Source organism: Brachyistius frenatus, unplaced genomic scaffold (genome assembly GCF_029030835.1).
Source record: "Brachyistius frenatus isolate BFR_SWC_R1_liver_20210118 unplaced genomic scaffold, ASM2903083v1 Contig_242, whole genome shotgun sequence".
NCBI lineage: Eukaryota > Metazoa > Chordata > Actinopteri > Embiotocidae > Brachyistius > Brachyistius frenatus.
The window spans coordinates 382,823-410,624 of NW_027210841.1; the positions used below are offsets into that span (position 1 = coordinate 382,823).

The window sequence follows — 27,802 nt, forward strand, 5'->3', positions numbered from 1 at the left end:
GAGTTCTTATAGGGGAAATGAATTGATTGATTTATAAAAGTTATTGTATTTTGGTTGTTTCACTGTTTTCAAAGTGTTAATGGCTCCTCAAATATGTTTCTCCTTTTTATTGCCATCATTTATCTCCGCGTCATTTGGATATTTTTGTTGGATTTGGGCTTTTGTGGATCATGTTTTTTGACATGAATGGTTTATGCTTAATAGATTTAATACATATGTAATACATCATAATCTCAGCCTCAATGAACAATTAACCTTATCATGGTAAAAATGATTTTTACGGCTGTTTAGAGGGAAATAAAGTCTTATCTCGCCTCTGGATTAAACCTTAATTAAAAAATAAGGCTCTGTGACTGTATAGCTGTTTAGCCCAGGAGTTTTTAATGGGGATATGAATGGATTCATGAATTGATTATATTACAATAAGGTATTTTGAATCAGCTATGTACAATGGTTTCAAGAAAATAAACCTGTGAAAATTGAACTCTCATGGAAACCTTGAAGGGTAATATTGCCTTCTCTTAGTTTGTCGAAGGAAAAGTCAAAGTATTAATAAATTCCATATAACATTTAAAAGAATTTTAATGGGTTTTCTAAAAGGATCTGCGGTTTCATTCAGAAGAGAAGAAAAAGCTCCATTATAACTCTCCAACAATGAATGTGGACCATATTTTTTTTTAAATGAAAGCCCTTTAAAACTAATGCTGAAGTGGCTTCAACGTTACTGGCCAGAAAGAGATTTTTAAATGCACCAAAATACGTCCATATGTAGAATTTATTGATAAATCTTTCGTTTCATCCCCTATGGATAAAGAATTGTTTTGGGCTGAACATGAAAAGTGAACTCGTCATTTGTCTACGAGGACGGTTATTTTCTTCAAATGGCCGATTCTCATTTTTGGAAAATAGCTCTTTCAGCCGCAGTAAACTGACATTACGACGCCGGTCCAGCTCTCAGACACGGTTTAAAGACTGCTTCATTGTCTTTGGGCGTCAGAAAGCCCCCTTTCACAGCTTGATTTGGGAAGAGAGGCTTTACAGAAAGAGGAAATGTGCAGAGCCGAAGTGGCGGCGGCGTGGCTAACCCGGAACAGAATGTGACTATCTGCATGTGCAGTCGCGGGTTTTGTCGAGACAAAACAAAGAAGAAGAAGAGCTCCTCTGATGCCCGACACAACGCGGTGAAAACTGCTGGTGAGCCGTCGGGGGCGTCCTCTGTTGCCGTGGCGATCCCAACAATGCCGAGTTTGAAATAAGGGGGACGTGGTGTCAACGGAAGCCGAGTGTCTGAATAAAATGAATCCCGCCGAGGCTGTGATCAACAATTTATACCTCATGTGAAAGGTGGTGCTCACGGGGGGGAAGCCTCGCCAACTCTTTTAGCCTCTTTCAGCTTCCTTGTTTTGGTTCTGCAGCTGCATTTCCTGTCTGTTTTTCCAGCAGCAGCAACAGATTGAGTCAAGCGGTGCCATCAAACAGCTTCCACTTAACAGATGTACACATTTACAAAATAAACTGGTACGATGTTGCCATGGATACAACTTAAGCCTACGTACTTGTTCATATTTTGGAAATGTAAGTCGGCCGAATTTATAATTAGCCTATTCGTTTCACTATGTACCGCAAACTGTCCTGAAAACTCACTGAATTCATGTCAAACTGAAGAAAACTTAAAAACACAATAAAGTTCTGCAGTGAAAAATAAATGAGGCTACTTGTAGGGAGGTTTGTGGAAGTTTGCGATTGACATCTGAGACGTAATCCCTCGGAAAGTGCGAGTCAGACTGAAGCTAAATATGTGTTCAGATTCGACTGAGTTATGACTGATTATTGGTAAACACACAAAAATCTGGCACTCTGGATTTTTCCAGTCGTCCACCCACGAAACAAAAACAATCTGGCGGAGCTGGCAGCTTCAATGAAGCAGAAATATTCTGGTCTGGCTTTTCAAAGTTCGAAGCTGCTATCAGAATAAAAACTAAAGGTAAACAGAAAAAAATAAAATAAACTCCCACACGAGTAAAACAGACCCGGCTGCTTTCTGCGGTGAATATATATTCCGAGCTGCAGACTTCATCCAGGGATTTGGAGTTCTGAGAGTAAACAGAGCTGCACATCAGCTGGACTGACGATAAAAAAAAAAAAAGAAAGAAATTCAACTCCTCCACACGCGGCCGATCTGCCTCCGAGTGAAATCTGTAATACGTTAGGATCCATTAATTAAACACTTCCTGTCTTCTCGATCGGGATATCGGCCGACCAACTAACGTGCACGGCGGCAGATGTACATTTTTCTACATCATCTGTCGAGCGGATTTAAGTTTGGATTAAAAGTTTGGTCGAGTTGAAATCGTCTCAGCTCGCCAGATGAGCTTCAATCACAAAAACAGAATGGACTTTGGAGATACTGCCCAAGTTTAGTTTAACTTTGGGCTTTACGGTTCTTCTTAAGACGACGACGTACATTTTTCAAACCAATGCTTTTGTCGTGACTACTTTTACTGAGAACGTAAATACTGCCTGGCGAAAAAGTACATTTCATTTTCGGCAGGAGTATTTATTTATTTTTTTATGAGCTTTTACGTTCTGCATTTCTGGTCTTGTGACATCCTGAGTTTTAACCGTTAAGAAAATTCATTCATATGCAGAGACTTGCAGCCGGAGGAGAAAATCCGCTTGGTTAGCAAAAATAACGGTTTTAAGTTACGTACCCTCAGTTGTCACGACAACAGCACCATGCCGTTTTCACCCAGCGGCAACCAACAGCAACGTCATCCATCGGTGAACGCTGCTTTCATTCTGCGGCCTCCGGTTCGGTGTTTTCGGCCGTCGCCATCTCGCTATTTTTAGAACAGGAAGTGACCATATTTGGACATGCTGGGGAGGAGCTTGCGGTGAGTCGGACTCGATCTGATTGGGACTCTACATCCCCCGCCCGCAGAAAGCTGTAACCTGACTACACCACAGTGTGCCAATCAAATAGATCCCCCCCCCCCATCCTCCCCAAACATACCGCTTTTTGAGCCCTAATATCTAATTAATGACGGGAATATTTTCAGATGGACCGCCAGGAAACTAATAAGAAGGAGTCACTTTAGCAAATGACACCATAATGAGTAGTGGGAAGAACGTATTGTCTTTGTATTTCATGAGAGAAGTCGAACGGGAGTCAATGGAGCCGGAGTCGTTTTTGGATCCGACCTCTAGTGGCCTTCAGTTTGAGGTACCTCGGCCTCATTTTTCAGACTCGGAGGCTCCGTTCACTTTTATATACAGTCTCTGGTACAGAGTACAAAGTGTCCAGATCAAACAAGATAGATGCAAAAGCATCCTAGAGTGTCTAAATTTGCGATGGTGTTGTCCGCAGGGTTTTCTATTATTTGAGCTTCAGTCGGTACGCTGCCTGTTGATTGGTTTTTTTGGGGGGGCTTCTGCTTCAGTGCCACCGCGACAAATGACTCCACCTTGTCACTGTGTGCTCCGGATAGAAAGCGATTCTGGCTCCTCACAGACTTCTGCTCAAAACCAGAAGCCACATCACCACCTTTGTATTTAGCATTTTGATGAGCCCTATTTCTTCATTTTCAGAGAAACAGTCTTGCGACAGCTGCAGCGGCACACGGCTCTAAATCTGACAAATGAGGCCTCCGCAATTCCACCGGCTTCATAAACCCGCCATTCACAGCTAATCTACAGAGCCATCGACGCATGCAGTATTACCTCGCGTAATTGACAAGCCCACGCTTTTAAGCCAATGTCACAGAAATCATTTACATTTTTCCTCGGCGAGGAGGGAGGGGAATCATAATTTTCCCTCGGGTTCAACGCCCGAACGTTCGGGAAAGATTAAGACGCGTTAAGTTACTTGTGAGAGTCTGACGCAGAGCGTCGGGGAAGCCCGTGTTTGTGTTGTCATCGCGTGGGATGATTTGTTTCGCCGAGTACGAACAAGCGCTTCGCAAACGTTTGTGATCGACAGCTCCTCTGAATAATGTAGTCGTACGGGGGCAACAGCGTAGAGGGACTGTTCCTTTCTACAACCGTTTATTTATAGTTGCCCGTTTTCGTATAAATGGCGACTAAACTGCCATTTCGAAGCATCCAGTCTGGTTGTTTTGGCCGTCGCCATCTTGGCTTTTTTTTTTTTTTGGGACCAGAAGTCAATCAGCATGTCAATTAAAACCAGACGAGCCCCCAAAACACAGCTCTCTTTTAGGCCTAATATCAAATTAATAATGGAATTATTTTCAGATGATTATTCTAATTAGAAGACGTGAATGTAGCTAATGACATCATTAATGATTTTCAGGAAAAAAATTTATTGACTTTGTATTTCCCGAGCAAAGTGGATGCCTTTTTTGTTTTATGGGAGTCTATTGGAGCCGGAGCTTTTTTTTTTTTTTAACCAGCCCCTGGTGGCCCTCAGTGGAACTGCATTTTAAGGCACATTTCGCGTTCCGGTTTCACTTTTCAGACCCGGAGACTAACGTCCTGTTTTTAAATACGGTTTATGGTTTCAAACAAATACATTAACTTCTGTTGTAAAAAAACAAAAAAAACAAAAAACAACACTATTAAAAGATGGTAAATTGGCCTTTTAATTCGATTGTAGAGACTCAAGATGTTTCAATCATACCAGTTCGAAAACACATCGAGTTCAACTCAAAACTACTTTGTTCATTCCTAAAAAGTGGAAAACTATTTGTACATGTTGTAACTGTTTATATTTATGAGTATTTTAATGAAGGAAAAGTGGACGTTTTCTGTGTCGGCTGAAATAAGTCTCAACAGACATCAAAGCATGTCTTCGAGCAGTACAGTGGAAGTGACGCTGCTCTTCTGCTGCCGCCGACCCGACCTTTGACCCCCTGACCTGACAGCAGAGGAGGGCGACAGCGGGGTAATAAGATGAAAAAAAACCCCCAAAAAAACACTCACAGGAAGTGAGGTATCGCATTCCTGCAGCAGACTGGGCCTGAAAAATAATCACTGAGCTAACGAGAGCGACATCAAAGGGGGTGGGGGGCGGGGGATCAATCAAGCGCCCGCTGCTTTCCGAAAAACGCCCACAGCTGCGGTTTGGACAGCGGTAAGATTTTTTTTTCCACATTTTGGGGGTGGCGAACTCGATCTGAGGCTTCGGGTGAGTAAGATTAGCCCCCGTTTGAAGTCAGTTGTCTCGCGCTGCAGGGCGACAACCGTTCGGTGGGTGGGTGGAGGGGGTGGTGGTGGGGGATGGGGGTCAGGGAGCGACGCGGTGTCGGGAATCCGTGCGCCACCTGAAGGCCTCCGGGCTACGAAGCACCTGTAGAGCGGCAGCATGGCCTTACCGGGCGTCCCCGCCGCGTTTCCACGAACGCCGCCGGCTTCGGAGGTCCACGCGAGCTCTGCGGGTTGTTCTTGTCTGATATTCACGAGGTTTCCCACAGTCTTTCCACCATCACACGATGGCATCTTTTTTTGTTTCATCCTGCTTCTCACCGCTGGGAGCACTGACAAACCGCAACAAGACTTCTTAATTCGGACTCTGGCTGACGAAATGATGGATTTCTTTTAAACACAGGAAGCCCGAACTGCCGAAGTGCTTTTCCGCCACAGCGCTGGCGTGATGCAAGAGGCGGCCGACCGCTTTCAGTGCAAACTGAAAAATATCTCGATAGCTATTTGATGGACTGCCGTGGAATTTTGGGAAGATATTCAAGACAATTCCCCTGACACTTGTGGTTCAGACTGAAATGTCTTGAAAACTATTGGATGGATTGTGATGAATTCAATTTTGCGGGATCATTTTTGACAGAATGAAATCACCCCTGAAAACTATGTTCACATCTAGCTTCATGTTTCCACTGCAAATATTCCCCCCCCAAAAAAGACAATACAAGAAGCTCAACGACGAACTTCAAAGACTGCAGTACACATTGGGTCAACACCTGCTAAACACTTAGCCCGTAAATTTTCCCTGACATCGGCGTTTGGCCCGAAGCACTACCTCACTTACTCGGGTCTTCAGTAAATTCTTCTGCTCGTGAGACGGAAATTACTGGGAAATTTATGGTGCTGCTGTCATAAAAAATTTTTTTAAAAAAGGAACATTACTTGGATATCATGTCACGGCTGTTCCAAACATTAAGGTTAAGAGAAAAGTATTTTTCCAGCCTCTGTTATTTCTTCTTCTGCTGTAAATTACTGTCCGATTCTGCTTTTTTTTTTTTCTTTCCAGCACTAGTTATATAAAACAAGGGAAATGTTTTTTTTTTTTTAGTGGAACTGCTCTGAAGTCAGAGGCAAATGCAAGCAGTGGTTGGAGGGGAGGGAGGGAATTGGCATGTTGACTTGGCTTAGTTTTTCTTCTCTATCTCGAGAATCGAGACGAGTCCTCGCAGTGCTGGTGGCCTGCCAGGTCCCCACATTGACTGTAAACACAAATACAAACAACACGGGGTCCACGTTCGAGTAGGCTCACAAAAAAATTCAAATAAACACGGCTGCCGTTTCGTCTTCATCCCCGACTGTCATTCTTCTTTAATTCATTCAAAACACAAAAAATGAAGGTGAGCGTGATGAGACGAGGGGGGGAGGGGGAATGGGGGTGCATTTCAGCATTTAATGAGACCGGGAAGATATACGGGACTTAATATTCACTCTGATCGCAGAGACTCAACCCGAGAGGCTTCGGTTTAACGACGAAGACCGACAACAAACGGTCGCGCTGACAGTTTTGACATCTTACAGACTCCCTTCCCCGCCGAGACAGCTGCGGCTTCACCCGAAGAGCACCTTGACTTTACGGCACGTTTTATCCTCCAGGCTTAATTAAACTCCAAGAGCCACAACAGATTTAGAAGGTCCACATCCAGCCCGGTTGACAAACACCTTTTATTGCCTCATGAAAGACAATTAAAAGCGTCTGTCACCCCGTAGCGCCGCGGATAATTGGTTTGCCCCGAAACTCAGCCGGCAAAACTGATCGCTGGATAATTCCCTCTCAGCTGGAGAAGATCGACGGTGGGAGAAAAGCGAAGCGACATCAACGAGAGAACGCCGCCCGTGCTGATCCGATCTGTCCCTCGCAAATATAATCTGCCGAGGGCGCTCCCGTCTTGGCATTTCATTTATCGGGGGTTTTCTCCGACTCAACACAAGCAAATCATAACGCGTCAACTAAACTCCCAAGAACCGAGAGACGTGTTGTTGGTTGTTTTTTTTTTTTAGTTGTTTTTTTAAATCAACACCAACAAGGCGTCGTTTCAAAATTCATCTGCCGGTCTTCTTCACGCACCGCGAACCACGGAGACTTGGCACGACTGCTCGCGCCTCCGAGAGGCCCGACGAGTAGTTCTTTGAGCTGAATGCTTATGTGCTAGCAATGAAAACGCATGACGTGCATTTGAATAGAAAGTATAATGCTGTGTCAGCGTAATAAGGGAGTGGTGGGAAAGATGGGAAAAGACTCGATCAGAAAGTGTAGAAACCCGTACAGCTATCGATAATTAAAACGGAAAGACGCAAACGTTCGCTCATAGGTTTAAAACTGATCCGACCTCCCGGGCAAATAGTTTTCTCGAATAATGGTGTTAATGGTGATATGGGAGTAGAATTTGAAACGGGTTGAATGATTGTTTGCGGGCGAAGCATAAAAATAGACACGCCGGTCCGCTACAGCAAACCGTGGAATAGCCACGCTTTGGGCTGTGTACGCGTGAAAGTTACACGTTTTTGAAAACCCTAACCTTGTTGCTTATTTAGTAACCCCTCACCCCCTCAACCACGTGTTCTAGCTGCAAGTTTCATTTTCCCGTAAATCAAATGGCTCTACGCATGCAGCAGGTTTAATTTTCGTCCGCTACAGGAAAGCGTGTAACTTTCATGCCCAGACGGGGCAAAGCGTGGCCATGTCACGTTTTGCCGTGATATCGGCTTGGATTTGCTTACTTTTGACAGCACTTCTGGAAGTTTTTCAGCACAGCTTTTTTGTTTTTCTACATGTAGCTACGAGGTAGGAGGTAGCATTTCGTCAAATATACCGTAAAGGTAGGTGTCAATTTGGTTGAAGGCGGCTCCAATAGTTTGAAAATTAACCCGAGGTGTACGTAAAGAACGATCCCCTATGGAGTGTAGCCAGATGTGTTAATATAAGGGCGGCTCGATCGAAGGAAAACCAAAGTCATTATCAGGGGGGGAATGAAAGTGTGTAGAAAATGTAACAAGAATCCATCCAATAGTTGTGTAAAATAGATGTCTTCTACTCAAATCCCAATTGTTGACCTCTTGAGGAAAGATCGGACCACCAAAGTCGACCGGATTCATCTTCGCGGGAATCATGGAAGTCCATAAAAAAAACTTGGTGCCAATTTATCAGATTTTTTTCACGTGTTTGGAAATGTTTTAGCTGCTGCCACAACATTAAAAGTCACGGGACCACCAGAAGTCCACACGGATTAATCCTCTGGGAAAATTAAATGTCGGCAGAAAATCGAATGGCAACTCACGGAGTGGTTGTTGAGACGTTCGAACAACCGTCATCACCGTGCGGGGCAAAAAAAAAACACAGCAAAACCACCAGCAGCAGTCGCGTTGATGCCGGACCAAAACACAACTTTAGATTTTACCCCGGCGTTCTCCACGACGGGTTCATTAACTCCAACAGCCTCCACCTCTTCTGGTTTTTCCACCACAGGTTGTCTGTGAGGTCATCGTAAACCAGCGAAAAACCGCCTTGACGTGAAACAACTGACTCAATTACAGATAATGACCCAAGTATGTGAACTGACGGCAGATTTACAAGATGAGGTCTGTTAAAATTGCTCCATGGTTCCCCAACGGACTCCGTTACGAAAAGACCTTGAAAGTGTGAAACTAAACGTGACACTTTTTCCTCCAGATCCTCTGAAAAAAAAAAAAGAAGAAAAAAACGGCAGATCTCGAGAGGCTTCAAAATGCATTTGTGGTGTCAAGCTCTTATAGTTCTTGATCAGAGGAAACAACAAAGCTCGGTCCTGACAGCTCAGAGCCTCCGGTGACGGGGGACGGAGGACGGAGGACGGAGGGGAGACGATGTCCTTCGCTGTTCCTCCGCCCACAAGCACAACAAACCACAAACTTTTTATTGATTCAAACTGCAGGCTTCCTTCTTCACTTCAAGTTTCATCTAAGAAAATGTCCCAGAGTGCACATCACGCCCTCCGAGGATCCGCGGTGACGTCTCAAAAATGTCTCGTTTTGTCCGACCGACGGTCCGAAAACCGAAAGATGTTAAATAAATTTAAAAAAGTAGCAAAACTTCACGAGGAATTTGGACTTGGAAAAACTACCCCAATGGTTTTGCGTTTATCAATTGAATTGCCGACTGATTGATCAATGACAACTTTTTGTTTGTAATTCCAGATGTGTTAATTCGTAGTTTACGTGTTGTGTTTTGCCTTGCAATGTCATTTTTATTTTACAAAAATAAAGAAAAAAACTTAAAATTGTACGAACACGTTTGCGTTTTGGTGATAATTTGAAGAAAGAAACCTTCATCGTAGCGACTCATTTTCTCTGCAGCAACTTCAGTTCCCCACAAACACATAAGCTTTTAGTTCAAGCCTTTTCGAGAAGTAAATGTCAAAGTCTTGTGAATAAATGGCAAGAATATAAATTTCAGGAACTCTCGACAATATGTCGCTTTGTGTTCTCAGTTGTTAATTATGCAGGTTTAAGTGAGATGTCAGTTCTTATTCATGTTTCAAAATCAGGCTTTAGCTCTGAGCAAAATACAAAAAAAACCCGAATTCAACCTGTCAGCTCTCCGACTGCTGCTGTCATGACAACCTTGGATTCTAAAATTAGGAGTCTAACACAGAAAATGTTCAGAAAATGCTCAAAAACTGCAAAAATGTCCTAGCGAGGATTTCTGTGTAATTATTTTCTCAAATAAAACAAACTTAGATGTTAAGAGAAAATTTGACTTGTTTGACATATTTAAAGAAAACAACAACAAAAAAACCCCGTTCACTATTGTTTTTATTTGGCTGCAGCAAACTGCCTCATTCTTTTTTTGTTTCAAGAATAATTTAATTTTTCTTCATCAACTGTTTGTTTTTTTTGGGGTTTTTTTTCCAACTCATTTGAAAAGAAATCGTTGTTGTTTTTTTTAGGGCTCCGAAATTATGATCGGACTAACATCTAAACGTTGGCATCCAATGAAACCGGCTGAAATATTCAAAACAAGCCGCAGAAACGAGCCCTTCAGACAAAACTTGGAACCAACAGCGTCTGGAGATCCGTGCGGGTGTGCGATCGCACGGCGAGATGATGAAGACCGATACCAACAAACGATTCAGTCGCGGAAAAACTTTTTTTTTGTTGTTTTTTTTATATGACGTGCGGCGACAGCGAAGCAACAAATCTCGGGTCTAATAATCTCTGCAACTCCCACGGCCGCCTGTCCCCGTGTTTATGAAACAACAGACGTGTCATCAATCAGCGGGATCGGCATGGAAATGTTTAAAACTGGCAGATATGTAAAATCCTGGAGGTGGTATTGTGTCTGTGCCAAAAAAGAAAAAAACAACAAGAAAAAAAAAAACAACATGATTAATGTTGTTGCTTCTGCTGCTGTCTGCTGCGCTGCGAATAAATTGATATTTTGGAGTGGTTTTTTTTTTTTTCTTTCCACGACGAGACGGAAAGCAGAAGGAACATCTTGTCGTTTGTCATCCGTTTGTTTCTGCTTCATTACCAGAAATAAAACGCTTGTTAAACAGCCGAAACACGTACGCTCCGCAGAAAAAGATCTGTAAGAACAAACTAGACCCTGGAGGGGCGGTGTGTGGAACTTAAACTGCAAACGAACATTTTGGAGAAATTGGGTGTCGCAGATGGTGGAGCTGGAATCACATTTATTCGCGTTCGATCCCACTTCATCTTTTTCTCATTTCTGTATATTTGAAATGTTTGATCTGTGAAACACCGCGTGTCATTTTCTCGCTGCGAAGCAATCCGAGCTGCATTTGGTTTCATTTTAATGTTATTATTACGATATGAAATGTTTAATGTACTCAGTCCTTTTCCCCCTCAACCGCAGAAAGGCTAAATCATTTCATTAACATAATTGGTTGTAGAAATCCAAGATAACTTCAGAGAGCAGTAAACAAATTGTTTTTAATAATATCCGCGCGTACGCCGAGTGCAATTTGGATTTTCATTAAGTTCTTGCGGGCGTCGACCTCGGGTTAATTTGAATCAATCAGCTTGAGCCGAAACACGAGGGAGCCGCCGTCGGTGCACCAGACAGCTTCTCCATCAGCGCAAATTATTTTTAATGGTAGTGCCGTTCTTTTTTTTTTTCTTCAAACACCAACCGTGAGACGACGCTTGAGAGGGGGGAGGGGGGGGGACGCTGCACTTTTTGCCCAGCCATCCAATAACAAGTGAAAGAGGGGGCGGGACAAATGGCGCCAACGCTGGTCGCTGATTGGTCCGCTCTTCAGCGTAGCCGAGCGAATACCGCCGTTCGTTAGGGAAATAATTCCGTCATTAAGTCGACGCTGGGGTTTACCCGCATAGGTGGGCGGGGCTTAATGTCCTCAGGTTCTGTCAGCTCCACCCCTCGCTGCTGCTCAGTTCGTCCAAATATGGTCGCTTCTGGCTCCGAACGAAACAACATGGCGACACCAAAAAAAAAAAAAAAAAAAAAAACTAGACTGGAGGCTTTTAAAATGGCGGCTCAAAAAAAACAACGGGGTGACGTCACCGCTGGTTCGCCACTTGTTTTACACACACACACACACACACACACACACACACACACACACACACACACACACACACACACACACACTTCCTTCCGTGGCGACGGCTCAGGTTTGCTCTTCGTCCACTTGTGACGAACGCCGTCCGACGGGCGGGGTGGTGAAATCCCCCTTTCCCGTTCCTCCACCTTCAGCTCCGGCGTTATTTTTTTTGGTGAGATTCCGGGCGCCGTCCCGTCGGATGAACTCGCAGCGTTCGCAGCAGCACAAACGCGTCGCCGCATTTTGCTTTCGTTTTTGTTCGTGACGCCGCCGCCGTCGAACGATATCTGCTTTTCTAACCTCGCAAGACGAGCGGCTGGATTTCTGCGTCAGAAAAACAAAACAAAAAGGTGTTTCGTTGCCATGATTCAGCCATAAAAGAACCGCGGAGCAGCGGATGCTCATTCATATGCAGCGACGTTCACGAGTCGCTTCGCATTTCCACGTCTCGACACTTTTCCACCCGTTCGTGTAATTTCAGTCTCGTTTTTTGTCGTGAAAAACAGCTCGGCACGGATTACTTTGCATCCCCCTGAACCGCTGTTTTTTTGTTGTTGTTGTTGTTGTTGGTTCCCCCCCCTCCCCCCCGCCCTCCGCCCCGTCCCCCCGGGATTTGTCCCGAGGGGACGTCGCCCTCGTCGCCGGCCCGCCGCGGTCGAGAGCTCCGGCTAAACGGCCGCGGTGTAAACCATAAACGGCATCGACAGAGCATCAATATTCATCTGCAGGCTCTGCTCGGTGTCGGAGCGGCTGCTGAAATTTTAATCACGCCTGTTACACCCCCCCCCCCCTCCCCACCACCACCGCCACCGCCACCTCCTCCGCCAAATATATTTGTCCTGTTTCCTGGCAAAAAAAAAAAACAAACACGCATGAGCCGACCGAGCGCGCTCCGTCAGGCGAGGCGGAAGTCTTTGAAAGGATCTCCCGGGAGGCGAGTGTTTAAAAGACTCAGAGGGGCCAAATTATACAGCGCGATTTCGTTTATCTTGGCGAGGGGCGAGCCAGCCGCCGTCCCCGGATTATAACACCCGACCGCAGCCGAGGCGAGAAGCTCAAAGTGCTTCCGACTTAACAAAATAAAAGCTTCTTCTTCTTCTTCTTGTTTCCCGTCGTTTTGGGGGAAACAGCCGCTATTAATTACAAACTATCTCCGCTGTCAACTTTTTCCTACTTCCTACTTATATATATATATAATAACACGGTTTGGTTTATGACTTCTTTCACTTTGGTATAGCTACACGCTGTACCTGCTCGCTGTCCCGGGCGCTCGGCCAAGCTCTAGATTTATTGCAGAGCGGAGCGGCGGAGCTGGAAAATCGACTGAAATTAGCTGCTTTTCTTATCTGGTTTTGTTCTTCTGTCCGATGAACACGTTTCTTCTGACCCGGTGTTTTTTTTTTGTTTTGTTTTTTCAAAAACTCTCCACCTGTAATTGGACAGCAATTTAAGATGGCGCGTAAATCTTTCCGTCCCAAATCGACGAGATTGCGCGTGAACGCGGCGCGGTAACGGCGATGCGCGTCGAGGAGGAAGAGGAGGAGGCGGCCGGAGGTGCCGAGTTTCGCCGCTTCGTCGCCGCCGGAGTTACGCGTTTTTTTGTTTTTTTTCTGGGACCCGCCGGTTGCGTCCCGAGGCTCCAAAACCTCGTCGTTCGGCCGGTTCGTCCGGCGGCGATATCGACGCCTAAAAATAACCACACAAAAACAAAAAAACACAACTCCTGGATGAAGTCGCTGCAGAACAGGAAGCTTCATCCGAGCTCACACAAATCAACAACAGGCGGCGGGAGCGTCCCGGCCTTTTGGAAACCTGCTGAACACATGTGCCTCCGGAAGAACGAGCGTCCCACATGAAAAAAAAAAAAACTCCCACGCGCCGCAAAATTACTCGGTTAAAAACATGTGGAGGGCGGAGTCGGACGAACACGTGGGGGACATTTCAAAAGTCTCACTCGTGGATCTCTTCGGTTCTGACGGCGTTTTGCTGCAACGATCGAGGATTCGGAAAAGCTCGTCACGCGAAAGGATAATTCCAGTTTCTTTGAGCTTCGCGTATTTCGCGTTAACGTGAAACTTGTAACACTTGTTCACATAGCTGAGCTCCACCCCAGACCGTAAGCTCCTCTTACGTGAAAAATAACAAATTGATATTTAACCCGGACCGGCTGGAGCTCGCTGGTCTGCTGCGTCTCTCAAAAAGGTCGTGCTGACTTTGCGCTTTCCCGCCACCCTGATGGACAATCAGCTGACGGGGAAATCATTCAAGCAAATCTGCATCGCTGCCGAGTGTGAAGAGCTTTGATGCAAAATATTCTAGTATTTTTTTTCATATACGTAACGCCCCCGATCTGTAAAGGCCTCGAGGCTCAAACTTTTTCTTTTTAACAGGATTTAATTACAATTATGAAAAGCCGTCCTCGGCCTCCATGTTGGTTTCTGCTTCCACGCCCGACTCTGTCCGCTGCAGTCGGCGGCCAAAGTCTGAATCTCTGCAGCTTGAAGTTACTGGGAAGTGTCCATATCCCCCCACCCCCACCCCCTCCACCCCAGAAATGCTCCGTCCCCCCCCCACCCTCCACCTCCACCGCCATGTTTTACGGCTCAGTCATAATACGGGTGAATAGTGGTTCTTTATAAATGCTTGATGTTTCTCCAGGGCTTGTATTTTCCAACCTTCACACAGCAAGCCAGCTGCTTGACCCGAAACTACCACTCACACCAAAAAAAAAGCCATTATGTTCCGCTTCCCTTTTTCTTCTATTTTCTCACACAAAACAACAGCTTTGAAAAGCAAGTCAGTTATCATCTGGTGTCGAGACCCGGTGCGGCGGCGGCGGCGGCGAGGTCGTCGCTATGCCGACAGAGCGGCGTTAAGAGAAAGCGGGAATTGGACTTCTAGTAGGTTAAAAAAAACAACAATTTTTTTGTTTGTTTAGTGACTTGGAAACGTTTTCGTTTGCCACCCCCCCCCCCACGAGGAAGGTACCGTCTCGTCCGCGAAGAAAAAAAACCCGCCGAGAGCGGCGCAAAAAGCAGAGGCAATTCAGCGGGACGTTAATAAAACACGAGCGAGGCGGGTTATTCCAGACGCTCCAGGAGTGACAGCTAACACTCATTTACATGGCTGCTGTTCTTTTCCACTAAATATTTAATCCCCCCCGCCCCCCACCAAAAAAAGAGGAAGATCGGTATATCTGCATGATGTATTTATGATGATTAGATATTGATGCAGCAGGATGAAAACATGATTACAAATAGCCTTCGACCACAATCCCTTGTCAGAGCGCATTACATTAAGAGGAAGCGATGGGCCAATGGCAGTTCGGGATAAAACTCGCTCGCTGCAATGTGGAATCATGAAGTCCACTTAATTTTTTTCTTAATAATTCAAAAGGTACGCGTAGCAGAGTTTTAAAGGGCAAGTACCGATATTTTTTTATACTTACTTACTCAAAGAGAAGACAAACATTAAAAAAAAGATGAAAATTGGGACTATTTTTACCATAAAAATCTGTTTTAGATAAACAAATTTTACTTTCACTTTAATTCAAGCAATAAAACAGTTGATTTCATTAATTTTATGGAGAGATTTTACAAAAAAAATGGGTGGAGCGACTACTTTTATTATTTTTCCCGTCATAGCTTCCATATTTGAAATATCTGAAGATTTAAAACTCCATTTTTTCGTGCAGAGGTTTTGTTGTTTACTTGTTTTTGTTTTTTTTGTTGCCTCTCGTTACGCTTCGCGATCACAGTGCTGCTATAAAATGGACGTTTACAGTCAGGAGTGCAGAAACATCTCCTCTTCTGGAAGCCCAAAGTGACGTCTTTGATTTCATCTGACGAAAAAAAAAAAAAAAGAAACAAAACAGATGCTCGACTAAGCGCTCGAAAAACACACAAAAATAAATCACACTTTCACGTTAGAGAAGGTCGAACCACGATAACAAGCAATTGCTAAACGCGGTCATCAGTTACTGACTGACCTCAGAAATGTGGCTTCGAATGAGGTCTTTAGAAAAACAACTCTTCAATCAGAAACATGTCGGGCTGCTGCTGAGTCACTGTTCGGTCTTTAAAGTCAAAAATAATCAGACATGTTCTTCCAGCTGAAGTAACTTCTCTGGGTTTTCTTACATTTGACCATATTTACCACATCTGTTGCTGCATTTGAACATATAAACGACGCTCGTAGCTAAACGTGCTGTAAAAAAAAAAAAAGAAAGAAAGAAAAAAAAAGAAAGAAAGAAAGAAAGAAAGAAAGAAAGAAAGAAAGAAAGAAAGAAAGAAATTCTGTTTGTTGTCTGAAGGAAAACTTGCAACAAAGCAGGATTTAAAATTAGACAAATAAAAAACCAAACCAATTCTCTCGAGCTGACAGCACCGGAAAATCACAGTCGGACGCTCGGAACATGCACGAAGCCTTTGTTGTTGTTTGTCCTGGTTTTTTTGTTGTTTCTCGATTTGACTTTGTGGAACCGTGTGAGGAAATTACAGCGCAGCTGATGATTGCAGAATACATTCATCCCATTTCAGACCGAAAACAAATAGATTAATAGATTAAAAAAAAAATAGAAATAAAAAAAAATAACCACCAATGTGGCACTTTAGTATTTAGTATCAGTATTTACTTTGTTATTGTTGCAACTTTCATGCATTATTCTGGTTCTGTAAACTCTGTAATTGAAATGTTTCTTTGAGTCCAAACTTTTTACTGAATAAGGAACTTCAACAACAACAACAAAAAGATGAATCCTTGAGGGAATCGCAGCCACCAGACACCTCCACGGTATGAACCCAGGGATGAATACTGCAACACGGTGCAGGCTGAAATGTCATGAGAACCTATGATGTCAAGTTCCTGCAGGAGTATATGCATCAACACCACGGCAGATTAAAGACACCCAATCGAGACCCAGCACGCGTTGGAACCACCGAATACTGACTTCCGCCTCCAACACGCAGAAATAATAACGATTCTTGATCTTGGAGTCAGCTGATGGCACGCAAACGGGCCAATAAGGGCACAGACACTTGATAGCAGACTAAAGCCACTATAATTAGACTCCTGTGATACTTCATGAGATGCAAAAAGGTCACTATAAACTTAACGCCGGGGCGCCGCGGAGGCGCTCCTAAAAGTCCCCGCAGGATATCAAAGGAGCAATCAGAAGGGAACCAGTAGAGCCACAGCGCTGATTTCACCAAGGTGATTTTTTTTTTTGTTCTCCCTCCCCCTCTCATCAAAGTGATTCTGCACACCCACAAGCCAAACGCAGCACGCGCAGCCACACACGCAGCATGTCCTACCTGTGCAGTCCTTCCCTTTGCCTTTGCACTCGCCGCTCTGCGGGCTGTAAGACGCCCGAGCCTCCGGCGAGTGGTACAGCAGCAGCAGCGCGCAGGCGGACACCAGGCACCGGACGATCCCACCGGGACGCCCGCGACACCTCCCAGGGCCTGACAGCATGGTGATGATGATGGTGATTATGATGACACAAAAAAAAAAAAAAAAAAAAAAAAAAACCCGATCCCTCTAAGACAAACCGGCGCGCACTCAAAATCACTTCTGATCTCCGTTCGAGGTGCAAAAAACACTTTTGGCGTAATCCGGAGTGAAGCAAGGCGCGGAGATGCAACAGAATGAAAAGAAAAAAATACAATCAACACCCGGCTGCCTCACGCTGTGTCCCGCTGAAAGAGAGAGAGAGAGAGAGAGAGAGAGAGGGCTGCTGGGATAGAAGGGCAGGAGAAGTCTGTGGTGTGAAGATGGAGGAATGCACGCCGGATTCCGCGTTCAGGAAGCCTCGGAGGCGGTCCGGTTTGTCCAGGGTGGAAGCAGGCGAGGCAGCGGCAGCAGCATCCTCGCCATCCGTCCTCCTTACCGCACTGGGGAGAGGAAAAAAAAAAAGCCCCGCGTGGTTTTTCAGGGGCAAGATTGATCTACTACGGCTCGTATCTGTCGGACGTTTGCACACGCAGCGATCCTCCACGTCCCGAGTCCCAGTCAGAGAGAGAGAGAGAGAGAGAGAGAGAGAGAGAGAGAGAGAGAGCGAGAGAGAGCGAGATTACCGGGGACGTTCCGGCGTTGGTTTATCCGCGCGGCAGCGAAGCGGCTCAGAGGAGACGCGGTGCGTAAAAGCGAGCAGCAGCTGCAACCACAACAAAGAGATCCGGGACCGAGGAGCAGAGGAGAGGACAGACAGGCTTGGTCACGTGAGAGGATGCAACACTCCCCTCCACCTCCACGCCCCTAACGCGCGCGCACGCGCGCGCCCCCGCACGCACGCACGCACGCACGCACACCTTCAGCGCAAATGCAACCTACAAAGCGGAGCAAGGCCGCGGTAAATGAAGTGGTGTTGAATGCGGGAGGGGGCGAGGGGGGACGTGATGTGCCGCAAAAACAGATCGGGACACTGCAGGGGAAATGTTGTCAAAGCAGTCAGTGATAGAAACCCAAATTCTGTCTCCCAAGTTTTGATACATTTATGAGAAATGATTTCCTTTCGGATTCAGATTCATCCTGTCTGATCGCACGAGAGAAACCAAGTTCAGAGCCCCGCGACCGTAGACATCTTTTATGCCAAATAGGCAACCCAGTATCCCAGCAAAACGTGAGATAGACACGCTTTAGCCTCTCGAGGTGTGACAGTTTCACGTTTTGTAAGTGTGAACCCCACACTGGTAAAAGTAAAATAACAAAGGACCAAGTGATGGTGTGTGGTGGCATGAATCAGAGACTGCCCTGTGGGAGGCAGAGGTTCAAATCCAGGAGGTGACAACATTGTTCTGGAGTTGGGTTTTTGTTTCCTGACCCCAACTTTGCTTCTTTTTTTTGTCATAACCCCAACTATAATTTTTTTTTTTTTTCCACAAACCTTGACCATGTGTTTTTCCTAAACATTTAATTTTCCTGTAAATCACACGGCTGTATGCACGCAGAAGGTTTCATTTTCCTCCACAACAAGAAAACGTGAAACTGTCACGCCTAGAGATGCCAAAGCGTGGCTATCTCACATTTTGCTGTAGTGGACCGGCAAGTCTATTAAAAATGATGTGTGACACTATATATCTACTCGACTTTGTAAAGTAATCTAATGCACATGTACTTTTCTTGAGTATTTTGCTTTTCAGTGAGACATATTTTTACACTCAAATCAACTGATGTGCTTATAAAACATGTTTTGATGTACATTAATAAAACATCCCAAGACGAGTAGCAACTATTATTGATGCTCATTTAAAATTCCACACATTTCAGATGTCAGCTTCTCAACTGCAACAAATTCCTGTTTTTTTTCCTTTTAATTATCTTAATTAACATCAGTTTATTGTTGACAACTGTGAGGTTTGGACTTTTAGTTCAACGAAACAAGCATTTTTTTTTAATGAGTTGGACTTTTCTCATCATATACAAATCAAAACATTCAATCTATTCATCGAGGAAAATAATCAGCAGATTGATTCATGATGACAATAATAACAGACAAGTATCATCTCCACCTATACCTGCTTCACCCTGAACAGGGTCACAGTGGTTTTGGTGCGTATCCCCCTCTGACTTTGGGCGGGTTTACACCAGGTCACCAGTTGGTCACAATCCTTTAACACAGAAAGACAGACAACCATTCAAAAAACACTTACAAGCACAAAGAGAATGTGCAAACTTCAAAGGTGAGATTCGAACCCACAACCTTCTTCCTGTGAAGACACTTTTACTTGTAGTGGCGTATTTTTTTAACAGTGTAGTATTACTACTTTTACTGACCCTTTTCCACCCCGGAGGTCTGCGTACCGCAATCGGATTTGGCCGAGCTGCAGGTGAGAATTTTCAAGAAAAGTTTCGTTAACATCATCGATTCGTCGTTATTTAGTCTGTAATGTACCGTTTTCATGAGGCGGAAGCAAGAATGTCTGTTTTTGCTGGAGTTTTTTCAGATTTCACTTTGACCTGATGACCTTAAAATAATTCACCCGGAGAAAGAAAAAAAAAAAGGAATATGTTTGCTTTAAATAAAACTAAATCCAAAATTATGGAAAATAAATTAAACAAACTTCAGATTCCGCCGTTTTGCTAAAGAAATGGGTACGTCTCTGTCCAGTTCCTTTTTCTGATCCAAAGAGCTTGAGGTTGTTTAGATTGTCCTCAAAGTTGTGAATTTGGGAATGTTTTTGAAGGTTTAAATATTAAAATATTTCAGGGCTAGACAGTAGCCATGTCTGTGACTGTTACAAATCACTTGGGAATCGTCTGATGCCCGATTTAAATGTCAACGAAGCAAACAGCCCTTGACATTTTGAAAGCAAAAAAAAATCCGGATCTTTTCTCTTCTTGTGATGCTTCATAAGCAGAAGTTCACCCTGAGCTAAACTTTAAAGTCACTTCACATAAGAAACTAAATCGGGGGGACTTTCTGCACAGCTCGCCTGCTCGGAGTATTTGAAGAACGTTTGACTCCAAGATTTTCTTCTTAATCGGTGGTTTACGAAATCTCTCGGAGGAACATTTTTTTTCCAAACGAAACGTTTCTGTGTCAGTCAGACGGAGGATTTACATCAGCGCTGTGTCATCACGAAGGACGATACCTCAGCCAGTTGTGTAAACAGGACCCAACACGACTCATTAAACCCTCCAACGTTGACTGGATTAATATTTACACAGCTCTCATTGGCTCACAGCTCTATTTTTTTTTGGGGGGGGGGGCCGCCGCTGGCACTCCACCAAGGCGGACTAGTAGACTCATTTGGCACGCCGCCTTTCATCCAGCTGCTGTTAGTTTGCCGTCTCTCCATCACACCCCGAGTTTTTTTTTTTTTTTTCTTGACAGGGTGGAAGCGGCGGCAGCGGCAGCGAGTCCTCTGCGGTGCTGTTGGACACGGTTGGTTCCACGCCGGCGGCTCTAACAGCCCTCCCGGGCGCTATCACCGCCTGCCAGACGGCAGTGTGGAGCGAGCCTGTTCTAAATCACTCACAACTCCGCTGATTAGCTTCTCGGCCGAGGTTAAGGACCTTCCAGAAGGTGTGGAAGGAGAGACCGGAGCCCGAGATAAAGAAGTCTTCGCCTGATTTATTTCTCGTCAGACTTGACACGGAGCTCGGAGGAGGCGGACTGTTGGACAAAAAAAGGCTGCAAGTTTTACAGGTTCCATATCGTGTAAGTTCAGATTTATATATCTGAATTCGCTTTGAATACCGTGAAAGTGTCAAAACTCAGCTTGTATTTAGCAACTGGTGCTGTTTGGACGTCTGTAAGTTTGTGATGTCACAAACTCACGCCGATGTCATATGTCCAACCCTCCCGGGGCCCCACTCGTCCAACGTTTTATGCGGAAAAGAAAACACGCTGTGGTTGGCCTGTACGTGCGCCCCTTAGAAAAGAGTCAGCCAATCAGAGGAGAGGGTCGTTGATATCGACGCACCGTAAAGACACAGATAAAAAAAAACAGCCTGTTCTTGGTAAAGCTCCAGAGATGAGCTGAAGGACAAAACACGGGAAATACTGGACCTTTAAAAATCCACACAGAGTTGTAGTAATGACTCATAATTCTCCCGAGGAAGGCGCCGAAGCTCAGCTGCCTGGCAGGTGAGTGCAGAGCGGTGAAGAGAAGTGAACTCTCAGTCTCCAGAGAAAACCACCTCTCAACCTCAGAGAAAAGAGAGACCAGATTTTTTCTTCTTTTTTTTCTTGCAATTTCACAGCCGACCCAGTATCGAGGCAAACCGTGAAATAGACGTTTTTGGAGTTGTTTTTTGTTTCCTAAACTCCAACCATGTTTTGTTTTCCCTAACCCCGACCATGTTTTGTTTTCCCTAACCCCAACCATGTTTTGTTTTTTCCCCAACTCCATCCATGTTTTGTTGGGACGAACTCCAACCATGTGTTTTTGCCAAAAGTGTCATTTTCCTGTAAATCACATGGCTCTAAGCATGCAGTCGTTTTTTATTTCCATCCACTTACAGGAAAACATGTAACTTTCACGCCTACACATCCCAAAGCGTGACTATCTCACATTTAGCATTTTTCACGCTTTGCCGTGATACCGGCATGCAACAAGCAGTGAAAGTAAACCGGACCTGAAACTAAACGGAGCGCCACAGTGTCAGGCAGCATATAGAACAACAATAATAGCACTAAATGTGTTTAAATAGACAAGACTCAGCTGGGAATGAGGTTTAACCTGGTTTTAATCATATTTAGGAAATTAAGTTTACGTCTTTGTACGTCACACCACATCCGTTAGCACATCTGTAACCTGGTCCGGCTGACCCAGACTGGGAGACATCAGTTAGTACCTTCATCCTGACGTCTTAAAATTTCTGCTTTTCCTTTCAGCAACCCAACAAATAGGATGACGGGACCCACATATTTCAACAGAGCAAAAGCCTAACTGCCCGTTCAAGCTCTGAATCTTTTACACGTAAACATAAAATCCTCGTTTAGACGCAGCAGCACGTGGTAAAGATGAGTTACTGCTCCGGTGGAGGATAAAGCTGCTTTTACGACAGGACAGCTTCACCAGAGCTCCATAAATACCTTTAAAGGAAAAATAAAAACCTTCACGAGGCTGTAGGATAGCTGCTTCCTGGTTTCTTTTCTGTCGTTGGTTATTCAGACATCTAATTTTTGATTTAAATGGAAACATTTTCTTACTATTAAATCCAGTTTTAAGACTTTGTGAAAACAAATCCTTGAAAGACTTTTTGTTCTACCTTTTAGTGACTCCGGGTTGATAAAACTAATGGAAGTGCTGTTTTTTTGTGGCACATTCTCGCAGAAAGGTTTTTGTCTTAACTTCCCACTAAGCTCCAACAGCTTTGTTCGGGGGTTTAAATTGAAGGTCGGTGGTCGTCAGATTATTCCCCTTCGCCATATGTCTCCATTCCAGCAGAGAATTACAGCCTACCTGGTGCTGACGCGGCCCGTTTCATATTCGGTTTATTTTTCAGGTCTGTCACTGTGTCGTAAAAAAGATCTATGTAGTCGGATGCCAACAGGAGGGAAAACAGAGACAATGTGTTCGAGTAAATACTGACTTTTTATGAATTTCCAATATAAAATGAATGAAAAGGAGTACAGTAAAGGGAATTTTTTTAATTGGAAGAGATTTCTTATTTTTTCTGGAAAGTAGTATCCAGAAAAGATGTTAAACTAAATAAATAATTCATTATTCTCATGTTTCTGGTGTCATCATAACTGAACAACTAAAAAATTATGCTTTACTTAAATTACTTCGGTTTTACCTTGTTGGCAAAGTTAATTGCAAAATGCTCATTAATATTCCGTTACCGAGTGAAATTTCTTCACTTTAATTTGTTTAAATGAAACCGGCATAAAAATCTGGCACCTTCGAAAAACCAATCTAACCTCAAATTAAAGTCTGAGATTTCAGACTTTGGATCATCAAGCAAGATTAATTGTCAGGAGTTTAAGATGATTAAAATTTGAATTTGAAAAGGTGACACAAAGTACAAGCTCCACATTAAATTTCACACAAGCTGCTTCCTGTTAAAATATTTGAAGGAGAAATCCCCACAAACATCTGCCAAAATATTTAGTAAAAAAGACCTGATGAAAGACCTCTTGAAACTAACAAAAATTCAGTCTTTTAAAAAAAACATCAACCCAACAGCAGGTTGACAGAAGATCCAATGAGCACAGTTTCAAGGTGGTCAACCAAGATTAGAGCCACCAACTCAGTATCTGACCAACTGTGAAATACGGTCACAGTCTCCACTTCTGTTCCCGAGTGACGGCATCACGTTCACAGGAATGGGAGGGACGTGAGGTGACGTTGACCTTTGACCACTGAAATCTAATCGTTTCCTTTTTGGGGACCGAGTGAACGTATGTGCCAAATTTGAAGAAATTCCATCGAAGCGTTCTTAAGATATTCTGTTCACGAGAACGGGATGAAGAACTCGGAAACGTAAAGCCTCGAACTTCGATGATCGGCATAGAGGTATGTAAAAAAAAAAAAAAATAAGATAAGAAAAGGTTCAGTGTTGGATTTTTAGGGATCTGTTGGCCGAAAGGGAAAAATTATATTCATATTTATATTTTCATTTGTTCAGAATCACCTGAAGCTAAGGATCGTTGTGTTTTTTTGTTAGCTCAGAGACAACCCAATTATATGTCCAGAGGGAGCGGATCCTCTTCCACAGAGCGGCCATGTTGCACCACCGTGTTTTCTACGGTAGGCCAGGGCAAAAAAGAAAATGTTAAAAGCTTGTTGGTATAAACCTGTGAAAAGTACAACCTCAGAGGTTTCTGATTGTAAATTCTAACTGTAAAGTAAAAAGTCTTAGAAAGTTCAAGATTTGTCCCACAAAGTTTTGGCCTCAGCTTCAGTTTAAAAAGTAGGTCAAACTTTGTACTTTATAACTTAAAGTTATATGTGGAAATGAAAACCCACAGACTTTGGGAACTTTTGAATGTTTTGAATCTGTACTCGGATGTACATAACAAATATAAAGAATTTTCTGTTTGTGTGACCTCATTAATGGTTTCATTTCCTCACAATTTCTATTCGAAAACACTCCCTAATATTTCTACAACTCCAAATCTTTTTCTGCACATTCACAAACTTTTAGTTTCTCTCTTTTGTTTTGTTTTTCCTGAAAAAGCTAGTTTCCTCCCTACAATGAAGACAGAGACTCTTTGTTGGTCAGGCTGCCTGCCTGACTGCCTGCCTTTCTGTCCGCTGTAATGGAGTGTAAATGGGAGGGACGGATGGGATGGGATGGACGGGTGGGTGTGGGGGGGAGGGTGGATTGCAGGGCCTAAATGGAAAGAGAGGGATGGCAAATCAGCAATGCTAATTTGATTAAGTTCCATGATAGTTATCTCTAATTGGCTTACTGCGTTTGTTGTGGATTGGCGGACACTGGGAGTCTTGTTGTCTCTCGGCGGCATCGCTGCAAAGACGTCTCCGTTTGAGATAATATAAGAGCAGGAAGCGCCCAGATCCGTCGCTCTGGGAACAAATTTTGTCCCGCAATTTAAAAAATGTCTCAAACAATAGGGACGCATTAACCTGTGGATGAGAGAAATGCAATGAATTTTAAACGTTTACAAAGAGCAGCGCCGCCCTCACGATTAGAAAAACCTCCTCCTGAGGGGACCCCGTCTGTTTTTGGGTCTTTTTTAGCTCTGATCCTGATCGTGGCGTGCAGACTCTTAATTTCCTCTACCATCTGTGGCTCCAGGTCTCCTACCGGAGGAGGGCCCGACCCCCCCCCCCCTTCCGCCGCTGATAACGGGGGAGGGGGCGGGGGGAGAAGGATAATCCAAACCATCCTGCGGATCGGCGATGGGAGGGGCAGAGAGTTTAACCCTTAGCTAATCACCGCACAGCCCTTCGAGTGCCGGAGAAAAGCCTTAACGAGCCATTTAATCTCAGTCCGAAGTTCTGACGGAAAACAGGACTGAAAGTCCGAGGGCAGGCGGGTCGCGTCTTTTGTCCTCGTGTCCATTTCTAAGTCACACCATGATGTTATTCATTTAGGGGGAGAATGAGTGGACTTTAAATGTTCATGGTTTGTCCTTTGAAAAAATGTGTCCTCCAGGTACTGTGGTTTTAGAATTTGAACGATCCTTCACGTTTTTCTTAGGCCGTACAGTCGTACTTCAATTCAAACCAAAAATGGAGATATTCAGGAAAACCTCTGCATGTTTTCAGACACATCTTCTCTATTTTACCCCCAAAATACAGTTCAGCATATTTAATTAAACAAACATCAAAAATGTTATTTAAAAAAAAAATTTGGCTGCAAAAAAAGCAATTTGTAAAGTGAGAACTGGTTGATTTAGGGAATATCAAATTCATACCAAATGTCTCCTTTTCAATGAATTCACATATGGTATGGCAGTACTCGTGTTACACTGCAATAAGGAAGCTCCATATATAACAAACTGACACCCATGGCCTTCACAACCCCAAATTAGATTTTCAGTTTATTGGCAAATATCTATTTCCAGCACAATCACCATGGAATCTGGTGCTTTTTTTTCCCCTTCAAATTTAGCACAAACATTCATTTGCTTTTATTTTGGGGGTCAAAGGTCAAAATCCCTGTGACCTGAAAACTCATTCCATCCGTCCATCCCGTTCTCGTAAACGCAATATCTCGGCAACGCCTCGAGGGAATTTCTTAAGATTTGGCACAAACTTTCACTTGGACTTAAGGATGAATTGATTACATTTTGGTGGCCGACGGTCACTCTGAACTCACATGCGTCCTATTCTTGTGAACGCGATGCCATAAACTAAGGAACTGACCATATTTCACGTTTGGTCCGACACTGAATTGGCAAAACAATCTTGGGTGTCCCACCTGGAAACTCTGCCGATTGTACAGATATTCTAGCATTTGTTGCATACAACCACATCGTAGCAATTGTAGTTTATCATTATCATTATTTTGTGCTCGTTTCGGTTGTATTCCTGGTGTATTACACAACTAATCTGAAAAACTTTAATGAATATGAACAGAGTGCTCCTTTAATACGTCTTCGTGGCAGCGCCTCACAGTTTGATTCCCCGTGCAGTGTGTTGCAGTAATGGGACACCTCCGTCTGCAGACATGGCCTCCAACTATTGAGCTACGGCAGAGGAAAGTAACTGTAGCTTCATCTTCCTGTGCAGCGGGGCCTGATTTTACATAATTAATGACTGCCATAACATTTTAATAAGCTGACCCCGTCATCGCCTCAAAAACTCTACACAAAGACAATAAACCGAGTATGTTCATAAAATTTAATGGTCATAAAAATGAATGAATGACACATTGTAAATCAGGTTTTATGTGGCAGTTGTGAGTGTCATTTTTTTAATACAAGACATTAGAAAGTGATTCATAAGGCTTTAGTGGAAAAGAGATGGTTTAATTGTTCTTCAGTCTAGTTTCGATGTTCTCCTACTGTACTAAATTTTTCTCCGTTTTTCTACTTTTCTTCTGCCACATTTATCAGAGAAATATTGTCGGTTTTGCCGCCATTTTCTTACGGTTGCAGTTACTTGGTTTCAACACGAGTTCAATCTTAACAGGGCAGCTCGATCCGTCGGTCGAGAAAACCAATACGGCGACGGTCAAAATGCCAGATGGGGCTTAGAAAACAGCTGTTCACAGACCAGTGGGTGACGTCACCGTGGATCGATACTTGATTTGAACCGAAACGCGGTTCTTTAACTAAACCTAACCGAGTTGTTTTTGTGCGTACACCTCGCCTAACCTTTACCGAAGCATCGTCACGTCCTAGGGACAAAACCACCTATATGTTCATTTAGTTTTGAGGACTTATTAAAAAAACACAATTCCTAGAAGACCGGAAAATAAAGATGATAAATGATTGATTCTGACTGCAAACTGAGACGGCCTCCTGTGAAACCCTGCGGATAAAAACCTGACATCACTCATCCTCCCCCGTGAGAACATCAGACTGAACTGAGCTCGCTTCGAGATTTTAATATATGTAATTCAACTTCAGGTCGGATTGACTCACCCCCGGCCTCGCTCTTCCGGGGTTTTTTTTTCTCACATCAGAGCTCAAAAAGTAAATGACTTTTTTCCCTCCATCTGTCACAGAGCTGCCGTGCTAATTGAAAGTTGAAAGCGTGAATCCATTCAAAAGAAGCCACATTTCCATTTGCACAAAAATCTGTCCGATCACAATGGGCGGTGAATCTTGTTTCAAAAATTTACTCAAGATGAGTCACAGAGGAAGTTCAGTGGGGGTGGGCTCGTTCATAACTTTACCTTTTGATTCCTTCCTGACGTCTATAATTAAGGGGTGGGATGATGGGAAAAATCTAACTTCTCTGTAGCATTCAGGCTTTAATGACACTGATTACTGTCAGCCCCTTGATGGATTGCGGCAAACTGAGGAAAATCTGACGTTATGTTTCATTCGAGCTGAAATGAAGTGCAACGATCTGCAGCTGCATGAGAGACTCAACGTGATGCTGCAAATACAGTTGCTGCTTCCTCAACTCAATAATCATTTCAAAGACTTTATGCTCTTT

At 43.9% G+C, this 27,802-nt stretch overlaps 1 protein-coding gene across 1 annotated transcript in view; it reads right to left on the reverse strand.

The window, feature by feature from the left end:
• Positions 1-17,964, reverse strand: part of tmeff1a (transmembrane protein with EGF-like and two follistatin-like domains 1a) — a 71,423-nt gene extending 53,459 nt beyond the window's left edge. Inside the window, exon 1 of the mRNA XM_069720483.1 lies at positions 17,087-17,964. Within this exon, the coding sequence (XP_069576584.1) occupies positions 17,087-17,246 (160 nt within the window). The 5' untranslated portion in view covers positions 17,247-17,964. The remainder of the gene's footprint in view (positions 1-17,086) is intronic.
• Between the last annotated feature and the right edge of the window lie 9,838 nt (positions 17,965-27,802).